The sequence below is a fragment of the Pyrus communis genome, chromosome 3 (assembly GCF_963583255.1).
Source record: "Pyrus communis chromosome 3, drPyrComm1.1, whole genome shotgun sequence".
Lineage (NCBI taxonomy): Eukaryota > Viridiplantae > Streptophyta > Magnoliopsida > Rosales > Rosaceae > Pyrus > Pyrus communis.
This window is the reverse complement of record NC_084805.1, coordinates 29402480-29418233: the sequence shown is the minus strand read 5'-3', so window position 1 is coordinate 29418233 and position 15754 is coordinate 29402480. Positions and strand designations below refer to the sequence as shown.

The window sequence follows — 15754 nt, the reverse complement described above, 5'->3', positions numbered from 1 at the left end:
AAAACCAAAACTTTTTTCTCGGTCACTGTCCCTCTCACCCCCTTTCCCTAATCCCTCTGCAAAACCCTAAACCCAGCCTCCATTTCTCTCTCTCTCTCTCTCTGAAAGCCATGTCTCTTCTATCTCGCCTTCGCCACGCCGCCCTCACCAGCCATGCCCGCCACCTCTCCACGGCGGCCCCACTCTCCTCAAAGGACAAAACTAGGACCGCCATCGCCCTCCTCAAATCCGAGAAAGACCCCTCCAAAATCCTTGAAATCTGCAAATCCGCCTCCCTAACTCCCGAATCCCACCTCGATCGCATTGCCTTCTCCGTCGCCATCAACCGCCTCCGTGACGACAACCACTACGACTTCATCCGCCAGTTCCTCGACGACCTCTTCGCCTCCCGCCCCGATCTCAAAACGCAGCGATTCGCATCCCACGCCATCATCCTCTACGGCCAGGCCGGCATGCCCGACCACGCCGTCCGCACCTTCGAGCGCTGCCATGAATTGGGGATTCCTCGGAACGTCAAGACGCTCAACGCGTTGCTGCTGGCCTGTATATTCTCCAGGAATTACAAGGAGGTGAACCGGGTTTTTCTCGAGTTCCCGAAGATTTACGGGATCCAGCCCGATTTGGAGACTTACAATTACGTGATCAAGGCGTTTTCGGAGGCGGGCACCACCAGCTCCGCCTACTCGGTGCTGGCGGAGATGGAGAGGAAGAATGTGAAGCCGGATGCCAACACATTCGGGCATTTGCTCACCGGATTTTACACCGAAATGAAGTTTGAAGACGTTGGGAAGGTGACGAATTTGATGGAGAAGCACGGGTTTCAGCCAGGGCTTTCTACTTACAACATTAGGATCAAGAGTTTGTGTAAATTGAGGAGGTCTTCCGAGGCGAAAGCGTTGCTGGACGGGATGCTTTCGAGGGGGATGAAGCCGAATGCAGTCACGTTTTGCCATTTGATTCATGGGTTTTGCAAGGAAGGGAAATTGGACGAGGCGAAGAACTTGTTTAAGAACATGGTGAACCGCGGATTTAAGCCGGATGCTAACTGCTACTTCACTCTTGTGTATTTCCTGTCCAAAGGTGGGGAGTTTGAGAGTGCGTTGCAGTTTGCTAAGGAGAGCATTGAGAAGAATTGGGTTCCGAATTTCGGAACAATGAAGTTGCTTGTGGACGGCCTGGTGAAGGCTTCCAAGGTGGCGGAGGCAAGGGAGGTCATCGGGCAGATGAAGGAGAAGTTTTCGGCGAATCAAGATCAGTGGAATGAAGTTGAAGCTGGATTGCCGCAGTGAGAACTCAGTGAGGAAGAAGATGGTTTACTTCTTGTTATGATTTTCTTGTTTCTTGCTCGAAATACAATCTTCTGTTTCAGTGTTTTTTGGTTGAAGAAATTTTGTTGCTGAGTTGCCTTACACAATCTCGTGTGTATAAGAATGTTTGAACAACCATACATTGTGCCTTGGCATTCACTTCTCCGCTCAACTTTTGTGTCGACAAATCCTGCGCACAAGATCAACTTTGTGCTAGCAAAATGTATCAACGATACATTGTCGACATTATTCCGACCAATGACGTTATCAATACAAAATCCGTCGTTTTAATGGATCAATGGCAAAATGTCGTACCAATGACATTATCAATGCAAACAAAATCCGTCCTTTTAACGAATCAAGGGCAAACTGTCAACGGGTAATCGAATCATTATTCAAATTGCTGGTACAAAATCCATCCGTCCATTTTGTAGAGTAAATTGTAACAATGGTCTCTCAACTCTAATCAAATTAGTCCCTCAACTCATTAAAATGTGTACCTATGATCATTTTCATCAACTTCGTTAGAATTTAGTCAAAATAAGTTATGTTGGAAGGACTATTGCTACAATTAGGGTCTCTCAACTTATCAAAACATGTAGATATAGTCATTTTCGTCAACTTCGTAAGAATTTTGTCAAAATGAGTTATGTTGGAAGGACCATTGCTATAATTGAGTTAAAGTTGAGATACTATTTCTCTAGATGGATTAAAGTTGAGGGACTAATGGTAATGAATTTTTAGTTGAGGGACCATAGTCGGACGTTTTGATGAGTTGATAGACAATTGCTTCAATTGAGTTAAAGTTGAAGGACCGTTGCTACAATTTACTTTATATTTACGTCTAGCACAGAGAATTTCTACGTTGTCATGGTTCAATGCACGACGAGTGCATTACATATGTAACAAATACATGCATTCGATCGGCTTGGAGTTGACCCTTACCTGGGGTAAAAGTAAATACGGATTTACAGTAATGTCGATCAAATTAAATATTTACACTGAAGCTAAAAATTGTGAAACTCCATAAAAAATTCTTCTGTAAAACTTGGCCCAAAAAAAACACTTTGGTTAGTCTGATAAGTTAGTATTTTACATCTGCATGAAACTTCGGCCAGCTTTGCGAAGTAAACAGCGCAGGACTCCGGGCAGCTGATCCTGTCTATGCCGAGTCCTTTTGACAAAGGGGGTGCAGCAAGATTCGCATCGTTAGAAGAGTTGAACCCGAAAAAGCAAGTTAGCAAATTGCAATCTGAAGAAGGGTAAAAGATCATATTTCCGGCTTCTCCATACAATGAGCTACTGGATCAAAACTTTCGTAATTCAATCTCCGAGCAACTCGATCCTTGCTTCATGTTTTAGCCCTCTTGTTCTGCCTAACCTCGTCCTCGTTCAAGGCTGCCTCCGCCACCTAAAAAGAGTCGTGAATAGTGGAAGTATTATGTATATGCACTCATATTCAACTTAGTTAACACTCATTCAGAAAGAGCGAGTGCCAGAGAGAACAGAATTACGTACCATTTTAGGATTGTCGAGCAAAGACTTGATACCGCTGGGAATTGTAACTAGATCATGAACTGTATTAACCAGCTCTTGAACAACAGCAGTAACATGACCCAATTCAGCATTGGCACTTGCGATTAATCTGTTGTGAAGTTTTCTTAGAACATAGACATTCTTTGCTCGTTCTTTCTCTTTACGGTACATCAATCTCAAATCCCTTAAGTATATTAATTGGTTCATATTTTGTTCATCCAATGAATGTCCACAATTTGCCCAGCTGTAGGACAAGTGGTTTGTCTCCACCGAGGCTTCAATATAAATGATAGACAACTCATTTAAACCGGTCTTCGCAAGCTTCTCAAACAGCAGCGGAACCAAGTTCTCTTCAAGCCACATCCTTATTCTCTCTCCACCTCTCTGTACAATAACAGCAGCAATCAATATTGTACACCACAGCACAATTACTATCAGAAAAAATGCTTATTGCCATGCGTTCAATCAACGTTGCATATAATTTGTAAAAGATCTGTTAAGGAAAAGTAAAGAGTACTGATTTCTGTTGACTTACTCGAAATGACTTTTCTCATATAATGTTCATTATAATTTTCTTGGAAAGCATTATTTGTTCGTATTTACAAAGAAGCAAGCTTTATTCAGTGTTAATATGGATATGAGAAATCTAGAAGATTGGGGGACAATAGCTCCTTTCCAGCTCTCCACAATACATCTGAACTAGTTTACTTGGTTAACCTAGCTGTTTGTTTCCTTTTTATTGATATAAATAGTTAATTTTTACTCCAGGTTTTCACAGTTCCAGTAGGAAAGATCGCCACTTATGAAAAACATACGATTCTATCTCCAAGCCAAGTTGACCTCTGGATGATAATATCTAATGCAGCTTCAGATGGGTATATAATGAGGCCCTTCTGCGTCATGCAGCTGGCAATGTCCCTTAGCTGCAGTCTAGCAACCGCCTTCAACTGCTGAACAGATAGAGACCTAATTCCAATCACATCATCCAAATATTCAAGCAACTGAGGTCTGAAATGCTGTTTTGCCTGCAAAAGAGAAGATCCAAAGGTGATTTGGGTAAACATGATAATGGTTTCCTTTCAACAAAATAATATAGATATGAATTTCCCAACATTTACCTCCCTCAGAAGAGAAAGGTAACATAAATTGTGTTTTGTTTCCCATTCATCATCATATAATCCTTCTTTGACGGGGAACTTCTGAACTTCATCTGCACATTTGCAATTCCATGGCCAGTATTTATCACATCCAACATTTGTTGTCATGATTATCAATGTTTTAGTGAAGTCAACAATGTTCCCCTGACCATCTATTAGATGACCAAAACCTATAATCTCGGTCAGAATGTCAATAACAGATTCATGAGCCTTGTCAACATTGTCAAACAAAATGACACCTATAGGCCTCTTCTTAACAGCCTCTGAGCGTTCCCTCTTCATGCCCGGCTCCACATGACTACAGGAGCAAAAGTCCAGAAATAATGTAAAAATAAACTTACGAAAAATTCAAACTGAAAAAAAAAAAATGTTGGAAAGCATCACTCAATTGACCAATTACCTAGAAAGAAGTCCAACGAGGCGTGAGAAAGAATTTGGACCTGAGTATTTTGCCAGGTCAAACTCTGCTATCATGTCTTTGTTATCAAAAAGTAGTCCGGCTAAAGATTTGGCCATTTCTGTCCTCCCATAACCGGAGCCGCACATGAAGAGGAAGGATCCAATAGGGCGTTGCTCAGGCCTCTGCTTTGATAGAGCAGCAGTTATTGCAAGTAGAACATGTTCTTGCCCAACTACCCTCTTAGCAATTCTTTGTTCAAGGTTCTTAGGCAGTGTAGGTTCAGAAAGCAACAATGGCGGTGGAGCATCAATCAAGGGGCTTGCCGCCTACATATGATGCAAAACTATTGAGACCGAGAAAGTGAATCACTTTTCAATTTCTAATAAGAATAAAAAAGGCCAGTCACCTAGAGTGTCATGTCATATGTCAGTAAAGGAAGCAAAAGTCTAGCACAGGAGTAAGTAAAAAATATATCCACCTTTGCAACAACGTGCGGGCTAACGGTTAGCTCATGCTTAAAATCTTTGCGAGTTGTATATAAAAGCTCGGTCACATGGTCATCAATCCATTGCAACATCCCAGAGAAACTGTTCACCATCTTTAGTCTTGCCTCATTTATACAAAAGACCAACCTTTCATGCATCCTTTCCAACAAAAGTGCCTCTCGAGCTCTGATGTCATATCTCTGCCGTGAAGTTTTTACTTGCATCCAGTTCATCTCCAACTGGTTCCACATAACCTTCAATTCTTCATGTTCCTTTGTCAACTGAGTGACATGAACCCAACATTGCATATTTCTTAGGAAAACAGTGAATACCGAAAAAGAAAAAGTGAAAAAATACCAATGTTGCTTGTAACTAATAAGTGTAGCTTACACGATCACTCCACTTTTGTGTGGATGGATCTCTTTCTTTCTTGATTTCGTTTAACTCAACTAGTGTGCGATGCAACTGGTACTCACCAACATCTAGATCATCCTCTTCTTGTCTAGAATACTCAAATTTATGCCTCAATTTTACACAAGCTTCCTCTAAAAGCTCAACAACCTTATTTTGCAAAATTTCCTTCCTGGTGTCATCGAATTCTCCTCCACTACTATTGAACTGAAAAACTGAACAACAAAAAAAATGACAAAACCTTAACTAACATGGCATTTTCACACTAAAGATTGAGAAAAGAATAGCGGTACCAATCAACTAACCATCGGGGTATTGCATGATGATGCGGGAAGCAACTACCACTGCCTCGGCTTCGATTTCAACACCATAAGCCAGCTCCAACTTCTCCTGATCTTCAACCTGGAGCTTCTTAACAAACTCCCCCATCCATTGCTCTGTACCCATCTCTGCCACACCTACAACTTCATCACAATTTCTCTGTCAGAAACACAAAACTTCGGATTTTCGGTCATTAACCAAAACCCATAATTGAAAACACACTAATTATGCAAAAAATCCAGAACCCTTCAAACCTAATTTACAATTTTGTCGGGCAGCCCCAAATTAATTTGATTTTTGTTTAATTAAATAAAGAACAAAGATTAAACACAGTATAGTTTCCTACTGCAATAAGAAGTATTCCTGAAACTAACTTGTCCAACCAAAAATTTCAATTCCAATTGAACTAGACTTACTGTGGAAGTGGGCTAAAATCGAATTTACTTAATTTTCAGGGACTGTCGTGAAAACCCCAAACCACCATTGTCCCCGACAATTAACGTGCGATTGCGTTACATTGGAAATTCAGAAGCTTCAAGTTCCTACCTTTTCTCGGCCACGAAACGAAATTTCACTCTAATCCGACAGAAATTACGCAGACGGATGTTTCAATTTTGGTGAATGAACAAGGAAGAGGGGAGGGACGAAAGGAAGAGAAAGCCCTAATTTTTACGAAACAACGTTAAAATCTCAAAACCCTAACCTGGTTTTTCGCAGTGTCGGAGAGGTGAAGTCTCGCCCGTGAGAGATCGCTTAAAGCCTTTTAATTGGCCCTTTTTTTTTTTTTTTTTTTTTTTTTTTTTTGGGGAAAAGAGCGCAAATGAGGAGGGAGGGAGTGAGGTTTTAACTGCCAATTGCTAACCGACCTCACCCGGTCGTTCGAACCGGCTGAAACGAAACGACCGAGACCGATGTGGTCATTTGGGTCCTACAAAGCGCATAGGCCCACCGTTTAGAGCACTTCCAGTGTTGGAAGGTCTCAGGGCAATTGCCTACTAAATCTCCTTCATTCAATGAATAGTAATTATTTTTAATGAACAATAATTATTTTTTGCATTTTCACCTTTAAACTGAATAGCAATGACAATAGGTAATAAAATATTAGTATTTTTTTATTTTATAAAATAATAAAAAATAATTTTATTTGTAATTTCGGATATGATTTTTAATCTTTCTCATTGCACCACGTGTCATTAAATAAGAATTTACAACCCAAAATATTGGAGAAAATATAAAATTATGGTGTAAGGTGGAGGATAATGATAAAATATTTATAGAAATTTTTTTATTAATTTTATTAAATTTTATTACATTTTTTTTTAATTTTATAACCTAGCTGACGTCGCCTTGCATCAACGCCCTCAGGTGCTTGGGCCTTGGATTCGTGCCTCCCCTCTCACACAGGCCCCCTTTAGCCCAATTGCCTGCATGGGCTGGAGCAAGAAAGAGAGGGGATTGCGTTGAAAAGGTCCCTTATCCACAGGGCCAAAGCTTCCGCTGGACTTGCTTGCTCTTAAAGAAGACCAACAATGCTTCGGTAGGACATCCGACCACGTCATTTTAAAATAAGTTCCACAAAAATATAACTTTTGTATACTTTAATTTCAACCATTAAATCTTTAATTAAAAACATAAAAATGCATGTTTTATGTACTTTAATCCCAACCGTTGGATCTTTGACTAAAACACAAAAGTAAGAAGTAAGGTTTACAAGTCTGCAGCATCGTACACTCTGTAAAAACACAAGTCTCATGTTCTATGGTACTTTCGACGTCACACTAATCCTGTTTAGCCTGGGAGAAGCCTGTTTAGAGCGACCTCTCGAGAGATCGTACTGCTTCTTGATTGATTTAGAATACCGTCAACACCACTTTGGTTTTTTGTTACTTTTCAAAATTTAGGAAGCTTCTATAAGCCTATAAGCCAACTGAAAAGTCATCACACCCCACTGGAAGGGTAATTTCTCATATATGCCGTTACGAGTTCCGGCATGGCAAGCAGTGTTCTGAACCCGAAAAGGTTTCGAAAAGCTACAAAGTTCGGACGTCAAGAACTTTAATCCGACATCAGTATATGTGTTACATTTCTCTTTTCCAAAATTTCTCTAGGGCTATACAGGTAAGGAATCTCTCATTGCTACTGTTCACATCTTCAACGAGTTGACATCCCGTTGCAATTTTCTTTTACGCAATCCGCGCCTGTAGCTCACAAAAACTGCGGGTGTGATCGGTTTCCCAAGTGTGAAAAACGAATTTACGCTGCGCATTGGAACTCCGTGATGTTGCAGGCTGAAAGAGTTACAGCGTTACTTAAATTAGGATTTCCGAGCGCTCAATGCAGATCTCCTCAAGTGTTGTGCCCCGTACGCTGCTGTGGAAGCCACTGTTGTTGATGCAACTAACCAACTGCACCAATTTTAATGAACAATGAGCTCTCTGAACATATATAATACCAAAGAAAACAAGTTACAAGACAGCTGATTTCTGCGTCAGATCACCTCAAGTATGCAATGTATGACTGAGTTTCTTGCGTTCCAAACTCTGGTTGAAGGAGAACTGCCGCTACTAAAATCAACTGGAAGACCGTGTTAAGCTGTAAACGTTCATAGTATTATTTGTTAGGAAACGTAGAAGGCGCCTTAATCACAACCAAACAACAACCGCAAGCACCACAGAAATTTTATCTCAATCTCTAGCCTTGAGCACTGTGTGATACTTGGTAGAGAATAAAGCTTACCTTACTAATAAAGAGCGGTTCGACCTTCTTGGGACGGGTTCCATCAAGGTTGAAAAAGTCGGACCAACTATTCCACTGAAAAAATTCAACATTGTCAAAGCAGATTTTGGCAACATGAGTAACCAAATTATTTGGGCCAAGACGTTGATAAGAAAAATGAACAAAAGATCTCACCTTCCACCCCAAGCTACTAGCTCTTTGATAAACTGCACCACCAACAAGGCCAACATCCCGGAACACAATGAGTCCAACCAGTCCGGCTTCAGAATCCCAAAATCAAACGCAATTAGTTCCAATGGCAAACTAGTTTCCCAACGCACATCTTTAGAGTAAACCAATAAAGGCTTCAGATACCAAAGATAAACTAAGAAACTAACTGAAAAAAGCAAACATAGGCCAAGTATTTACTCAGATAGGTACGCCGAGAATGTGGCTGTGAACAAAATTTCTTTGTGTATAGTTGCAATCTAAATACAGTCTCTGAATCAATGTGCATGTGTGGAGCCTGTGTTTGTATTAACGACAATAGCTCAATCATCAATGTGATATAAAAATCAAATATGTAAACGGACAATTTGGTACTTACGGTGAAGAAGACCCTTTTGCACCAAGGCCAAAGCAACGCATCCTATAAGAACCTGTATCACAAGGACATCACAAAGCAACACACAATGGCATATCAACAACCCAAACCACAAGCAACTAGGAATTCAAAGGCACCACTTTTGAAAGAACCGAAAACTGAAAAGCACTTATACCTTATCAGCAAGGGGATCCAGATAGGACCCAACAACAGAATTGATCTTCATCCTCCTAGCCATGTATCCATCCAACTATACAATCAACGCACAAGTAAAATCAAATCTCACGAAAACTAGCAACCGTGTGTCCAGCTTAAAATTCTTGTCTCCGAAAAAGGCTTCGAAATAACTTACCCAGTCACTTGCCCCAGACATTGCCAATCCCACCATTGCAGAAGAGTACCATTCATTTGTGATCATCCTGCATACCATACCAGTTCCAAATTACAAATTAATTAAACTAAAAACACACACCCACAAAATAAAATAGAGGAATTGTGAAAGAAAAAAAAGGTTTTACCATCCAAGCAAAGGACCCGAAATCAAACGACTCATGGAGATCATATTGGGCAAATTGACGAAATCGTCACTGACATCTTTCAACCCGACACCGCGATCCACCACCGTCGGAGCCGGCGAGAGTGACCCAACCTCCAATGGGAGCGAGAAGCTCGGTCTCCTCCTTAGCAGGTTCAAGTGCAATGAAGCTTCGATCTTTCTGAGGACGATGCCGTTTCCGCCGAGGTAGAGCGGAGTGGAGGACTGCGAGAGCTTCCATGGAGGGCGGGAGAGGAAGAGCGGTCCGTGAAAAGGAACGATCCAATTGGAGAGCGGAGAGAGGAAGGTCCTGGAAATCTGAGACGGCAATCGGAAGAGGGGGTAAGAGAGAGGGTAGGAGAGAGGAGAGTAGTGAAGAGGGGCGGAGATGGAGGAGGAGGAAGCGGTGGCGGTGAGGAAGGCTCTGGATGATTTCTTAGGGTTTTGGATTAGGGCTTTCAGGGACCGGAAGACCGCCATGGCTGAATTGAAGCATTCTGGGGAAGGAAAAAATATTGGCGGAAAACTCAACTGTAAAATTTGGGTTTTGCTGGGCTTATGCCATCTAATCAAAGATGTAGAAGGCTGAAAATAACTCGAAAATCATCTTTAACTGAAAGCCAGGGTAAAGGGCTTGTGAACCCTACTCAACAAAAGAAATAAGCCAGAGGACCAACCGGCTGATCCAAATCAGCCAGCCAGCCCTGGACGGAGCCGTATGAAGATGTCATATTTAATTTATTTATTTATTATTTTTTTTGGGACCAAAATTTTAAAAAAATATTTAATTATGGGTTTAGATTTTTTGGGCCAAGAAAGGTGATTTGGTCAAAGTTGGGGTGTTCATTTTATAAGTATGTTTCCTTGCTCATTCATCTCCCATTGCTAATGTGAGACAATTATAAAAGGTGTAGTTGTAGTTGTAGTTCCTTTTACAATTTATTTTAAATATTTAATTATATTACATTTAATTTGTTTGGCTCTATGGCCATTGGTTGAAGACGGTTTTTTGTGACAAGGCTAAAACGAGCCTTATGACCCTCGGTTGCAGATGGTAAGAAGTATGGTCCTGCACTGTTAATTAAAATATCAATTTATTGAAGGACCAGAGGGTTAAAACGAGCCATTTGGCCAGCCTTCGGTTGAAGATGGTCTTAGGTCGGCTTGGCGGTCCGATTGACACGTGGCGATTACTTCTTGTCTTTTACACGTGGAATTTCCTCTCTTTTGTATTTTTATTCACTTTTAAATGGTTTAGGCTTTTTGCCATTGTAGTCCATGAACAAAGGCCCATCCCAATTTTTATTGGGCTTAGTACTTCTAATTTTATATTAATTGTTAATTTATCAATACCATCAAAGTACTATAGTCAAATCTCGAAAGTTTCGTCAAATTAAGGGTGATATTTTCTTCATTCAAACTCTAATGTGGTATGATATACTCGTTTGAGTTTTCTCGAAAGTGTAGAAGTTTGTTGACATAATTAAACAACATTAGCAAAACTGTTCTAGAGAACGCGTCTGTTGAATTATACGGCTCTAACTCAATGGTTCCAATTTTGTCCGAAAACATAAAAACTCAATGGTCTTTACCAATGTTGGTTTCAAACTTCCAACTTCAAAGCTTTTTCTTCATATTTGTTGCTGCCAATTGCTGATGTAGTTTTTATGCTTGCCATTGGCATTCATTGAGAGTTTGCAGAACCAATGACGGCTCTGTCAGCGGCAGAGGCGCCGGGGAGGGAGGAGAGCAGGATGACTTGCTTCTCATGTTGCAAGGTGGACGTCGACGAGCCTGAAGAGTCTGTGAGGAGGGCCAGAATAATAAGGCCATACTGTAGTGGTGGGATGAGATTGAACTCGCTTTTAGCAACTTTTTCGGTTAAGTCAGGTCCAGAAAACGTTACTGATTTCTCATTTAGTTTTAGTTTTAATGCAATGCAATGAAGGTTTTGGTAGGTGAAGATGTTTGCTAACTGGAATTAATGTAAAACGATGCAGGGTTGGTTAAATTGCTGGAATTTATAGACTAGATTTCGATTTTTGACCATATTTTTGCGTTGAAATATACACATTATGCATGAAAAGAAAACTGTAGTTGTGGAAATATGATGTTTACATAGGCAATGTGATCAATGTGCAGGTAGCAGCCAATGCAGGAATTTACAGAAGGAGATACTAAAGACGGGACAGGCGAAGAAATCTGCGCAGCTTTTTACATACGAGGAACTGGCTGCTGCAACTGATAACTTCAATCCTGATTCTCTGCTGGGAGAAGGTGGATTTGGGAAGGTGTACAAAGGTTACTTGGACAGCATTAAACAGGTATGTTTCTCTCCCCATCTCTTATGCGTGTGTGCGCACTTCTGAGCTCACACGCTTTGATGATAGTCATAAGAAGATCTTGCTGTTCATGTTTTCAATTACATTCATTTCAGATTGTGGCGGTAAAGAAACTCGACAGGAAAGGGTTGCAAGGGAGCAGAGAGTTCTGCTCTGAAGTTATCATGTTGAGTTTGGTTCAACACGCGAACCTCGTCAATCTTATTGGCTATTGTGCAGAAGGAGATCAGAGAATTTTAGTGTATGAATTTATGGTCAATGGATCTTTGGAGAATCACCTTCTAGGTATGCAGAAACACAATGTGTAACCCGAAGATTTTCGCTCTTCTATGGCACAAAAGTAACCACATTTTCTTTGTCTTTAGATATATATCCAAATAGGGAGCCTCTTGATTGGTACACAAGGATGAAAATAGCCGAAGGAGCAGCAAAAGGGCTCGAGTACTTGCACGAAACTGCCAATCCGCCAGTGATTTACCGTGATTTGAAAGCTTCAAACATTTTGCTAGACGAAAAATTATGTCCAAAGCTCTCTGATTTTGGACTTGCTAAGTTAGGTCCAACCGGAGACAAGGACCATGTGACTACTAGAGTGATGGGGACTTATGGCTACTGTGCACCGGAGTATGCTTCAACAGGACAGCTGACAATAATGTCCGATGTCTACAGCTTCGGAGTTGTGTTTCTCGAGTTAATCACAGGAAGGAGAGCTATTGATGATCAAAGACCGGTTGGGGAGCAGATCCTAGTCAGTTGGGTATGCTAACAATCCTGGAGTAGCTAAACTACTTGTAATTGGAAACTTGAAAATCTTTTTACCTCTTACCATCTTTTTATTTTCATCCTATAACAGTCCGACTTTGTACAAGGCGTCCTGTCTTTCTTAAAGATATGATGTTTTGAGAAAACCTCACTTTTACTAGTAGAAGAAAATTGAAAGAAGTGAGGTTTTCTCAACGCATTCCTATCTCTAAGAAAGACTAGACGTGTTGCACAAAGAATTTCTCATCATATAAGACTACATGTTTCTTGCAACCCTAATACTGGTCCCTTTCCATTCATGCAGGCAAAGCCAAAGCTAAAGGACAGAAAGAAATACGCATCGATGATTGACCCGTTACTTCGAGGAAGATATCCGGCGAAGGGTCTGAACCAAGCTGTTGCAATTGCAGCAATGTGTCTGAACGAGGAAGCTGATTACCGGCCTGTGATGGGTGATGTTGTGACCGCTCTCGGGCACCTATCGTTGCCAGTATACGACAGAAAAAGTGCCAAGGGTGCATTGGGAAACAGAGGCGCGCACGTTGAGTCGGTAAGCAAAGGAAGTTTCGGAGGTGACAAATAGCTATAGCAATAGGATCAATGTGCAAGCTGAAGAATGTGCCATGCAGCTATTCAAGCTATATCTAACTGTAATGGAAGAAGGGGATCTTTTATTTATAATTTTCCTTACAAAGTATAAGAATTTGGCAATCACGCACTATCATGCATTTTAAATTTCCTAACACAACAATGATTGATTGGCTAAGGATATCGTCACATTCTGCATTGCCATCCATGAAAACCTGTTCCGCTTCGCCAATTAGCCCTCTCTCTCTTTAGGGGTATTTTAGTGATGGGTTCTATAGCAACTGACGATCCAGTTTGATCAGATACAGAGCAACAAACTTCTTCTCTATATCTGGGAATGGCAACGTGATCCAAATGTCCTGTCCAAACAAAGGAACTCACTCCGAATAGTCCTAAAAAAATCATGATTCAGACGAGATTTGGCAAAAGAAAAACTATTAACAAGGTCCTATAACAAAATTGTACAAAAAAGCTCAATAAATTAAAAAAAAAAAAAAAAAAAAAAAAAAATTCAAAAGCGCTTTTGAGAATTTGCCTTAAGTTAAATGCTCAAGTTGTTCATGTCATCCTTGAGGATCTTGTAACTAAACCCGGGAACCCCATTTCGCCGATTGGTTTCCGCAACTTCTGCAGCAAAACACATACTTGACAAGAACCCTCTGCCGCTGCCACTGCCACTGCCGCCTCTCCTCTTCCTCCTCCTCCATGCCATTAACAATAGCCGGAAACCAGACTTGCCACAATGACTACCACTACCGCCAGAAGTCAAGCCGAGTATCTGTCCCAGAGGCTTCATTGGGCTTGAGCTACCATGCCGGTCGAGCTCAATCTTGCTGAAGTACTCGATCTCCTTCCTGACAAGCGATCCAACCGTGCCTCGCGTGCCTATAGCGATCGGAGCTGTTGCTGCGGCCATGGGATTTGTTTGAGGGAAGCTGGTTTCTGTTGCGCTGCCGGCTTTATACTGCATGATTTATTTTATTTTCATAAAAAGGTGTGGAGGGTGATGTAAGAAGCAGCTTGTGGGTGAAGAAAAGTTGAGGGGAAGGAAGGAAGGATTGCTTTAAAATTAGGGCATCTTCTGCTTCCATGTTTATAAAACTCTTGATGCAGTGTGCTTTAGGTAAAGTGGACAGCCTGCGATTCTGCATAATTGGCGCATCGGTTAAGACATCATATGATCCGGGTGGTTGCAGTAAAAGCATGCATAATCCCCGGATTAATTTTTTGCCCTTTTGACTGTGGAACTCCAATTCACTTCCATGGTAGGGTTGGTTGATCAAAACAGTGGGTAATTTTTCAGTTTAACCGTCACACCGGCATGTATTATTTAGAAGAAAAAAAAAACTAGTTTAACGTGTAAATGTGCGTCAACCAAGTAATGGTAACATAATTGGTTAATTAAAAGAGAGTTTTGGTACTTTTTGCAACGAAGAGTAGAAAAATTCGCATTGAGATTCTCTTTGGATATCACATTTCGCAATGCGCAGATCAAGCAATCCAAACTGTTTGAGGGAGAGGCATATGAGTGTTGGACAAAGAGATTGTGTGTGAGGTGGGTCAGTGAAATGAACTAATGTGGACCGTATGATTTAAATTGAACAATCCAAATTGTTTGATCCGCAGACTTTGGAGGCAGAGTGTCAATCCGAAAAATTCCGCCATCTTTATACTTGCAATCTATGCAAGGATCTACGTTCTTTCGATCTAACCAATGAATAGGGGTAATAAGAAGCGAAATATTATAATCTTTACTTCTTATCATCTGTTTTTCGTGTTTGTTATTTATTTTGGATGAAAAGTAAAACAATGAATTTTTTTTTTTCTTATTTTATTTGGAAGACGTTATAAATTTATAACTTTAATCTAAATTATAGAGAAACAAGTTAAATTTAGATGTATATCAGAGAAATACTATTCAAACCAACTTGATTACGCTCGGGTTTGCAATAATGCAATTGTTAAATGCTGATGACTTTTCATAAAAAATGTTTGAGTTCAGGCATGCGATTGATTGATTTTGTCCCTGAACCTCAGCAGAATAGGCATGAACGGAGGGTGCCAAAAGGACATATGCAATTGATTAAACTCACAAAAGCTTTAGTGACAAACATCATTTCTTTCGGTTAATAATTAAATAGGAGGCCCTGTGATTTTTTTTATAATAATTGATTAGTTTTTTCTTTGTTTCCGAGATTGGTGGTCGGCCCAATTGCATTTTTATGGGGTTTTTTTTTAGTCAAAATAGTTTCTGATATTTTTATAACATATAACTTTGGTTCTTGATATTTAAAAGTAATAGAAATAGTTCTTGAGATTGTCCATCATCCATTATGTTGGTCATTCCATTAAAAAAACTCCATTAAGTGGTCCCGCTTTTTAATAGAATGACCAAAATAATGGATAATAGACAATCTTAGTGACCACTTCTATTGATTTTAAATCTTAGGGACCAAAATTGTGTATCTTGCAAATCTCAAGGACCAAATTTATGTGTTACACCCTCAACTTAACGGAGTTTTTTAACGGAATGACCAAAATAATGGATGGTGGACAATTTCAGGGAGCACTTCTATTAATTTTAAATCTCA

The 15754-nt window shown here is 40.4% G+C and overlaps 5 protein-coding genes across 6 annotated transcripts; 2 read left to right on the top strand and 3 right to left on the bottom strand.

The window, feature by feature from the left end:
- The first annotated feature begins 18 nt into the window (after nucleotides 1-18).
- LOC137729576 (small ribosomal subunit protein mS86 (rPPR1)-like) lies at nucleotides 19-1593 on the top strand. The gene has a single exon (XM_068468551.1). The coding sequence runs from the start codon at nucleotides 111-113 to the stop codon at nucleotides 1287-1289; it is 1179 nt and encodes a 392-aa protein (XP_068324652.1). The 5' UTR covers nucleotides 19-110; the 3' UTR covers nucleotides 1290-1593.
- A 728-nt stretch (nucleotides 1594-2321) lies between these two features.
- LOC137729055 (chaperone protein ClpB1-like) lies at nucleotides 2322-6395 on the bottom strand. Its single transcript, XM_068467877.1, has 9 exons — nucleotides 6321-6395; nucleotides 5602-5754; nucleotides 5276-5511; nucleotides 4879-5166; nucleotides 4401-4726; nucleotides 3962-4298; nucleotides 3659-3868; nucleotides 2826-3227; nucleotides 2322-2718 (listed from the first exon to the last, which is right to left on the bottom strand). The coding sequence occupies exons 2-9, from the start codon at nucleotides 5741-5743 to the stop codon at nucleotides 2659-2661; spliced, it is 2001 nt and encodes a 666-aa protein (XP_068323978.1). The 5' UTR covers nucleotides 5744-5754; nucleotides 6321-6395; the 3' UTR covers nucleotides 2322-2658.
- A 1169-nt stretch (nucleotides 6396-7564) lies between these two features.
- On the bottom strand, nucleotides 7565-10070 carry LOC137729706 (cardiolipin synthase (CMP-forming), mitochondrial). Of its 2 annotated transcripts, none has more exons than XR_011068027.1 (8): nucleotides 9455-10070; nucleotides 9289-9355; nucleotides 9112-9186; nucleotides 8940-8991; nucleotides 8528-8729; nucleotides 8354-8428; nucleotides 8115-8209; nucleotides 7565-8022 (listed from the first exon to the last, which is right to left on the bottom strand). XR_011068027.1 is itself a non-coding variant. In XM_068468713.1 (8 exons), the coding sequence occupies exons 1-8, from the start codon at nucleotides 9949-9951 to the stop codon at nucleotides 7932-7934; spliced, it is 1038 nt and encodes a 345-aa protein (XP_068324814.1). In that variant the 5' UTR covers nucleotides 9952-10070; the 3' UTR covers nucleotides 7565-7931. The 2 variants fall into 2 exon arrangements, 1 of the variants encoding a protein (XP_068324814.1); XM_068468713.1 differs by having other exon boundaries at nucleotides 8528-8613.
- Nucleotides 10071-11177: 1107 nt separating this feature from the next.
- On the top strand, nucleotides 11178-13158 carry LOC137728613 (probable serine/threonine-protein kinase PBL23). Its single transcript, XM_068467345.1, has 5 exons — nucleotides 11178-11361; nucleotides 11614-11795; nucleotides 11909-12098; nucleotides 12179-12570; nucleotides 12880-13158. The coding sequence occupies exons 1-5, from the start codon at nucleotides 11178-11180 to the stop codon at nucleotides 13156-13158; spliced, it is 1227 nt and encodes a 408-aa protein (XP_068323446.1).
- A 546-nt stretch (nucleotides 13159-13704) lies between these two features.
- Nucleotides 13705-14133, bottom strand: LOC137728612 (uncharacterized). Its single transcript, XM_068467344.1, has one exon. The coding sequence runs from the start codon at nucleotides 14131-14133 to the stop codon at nucleotides 13705-13707; it is 429 nt and encodes a 142-aa protein (XP_068323445.1).
- Between the last annotated feature and the right edge of the window lie 1621 nt (nucleotides 14134-15754).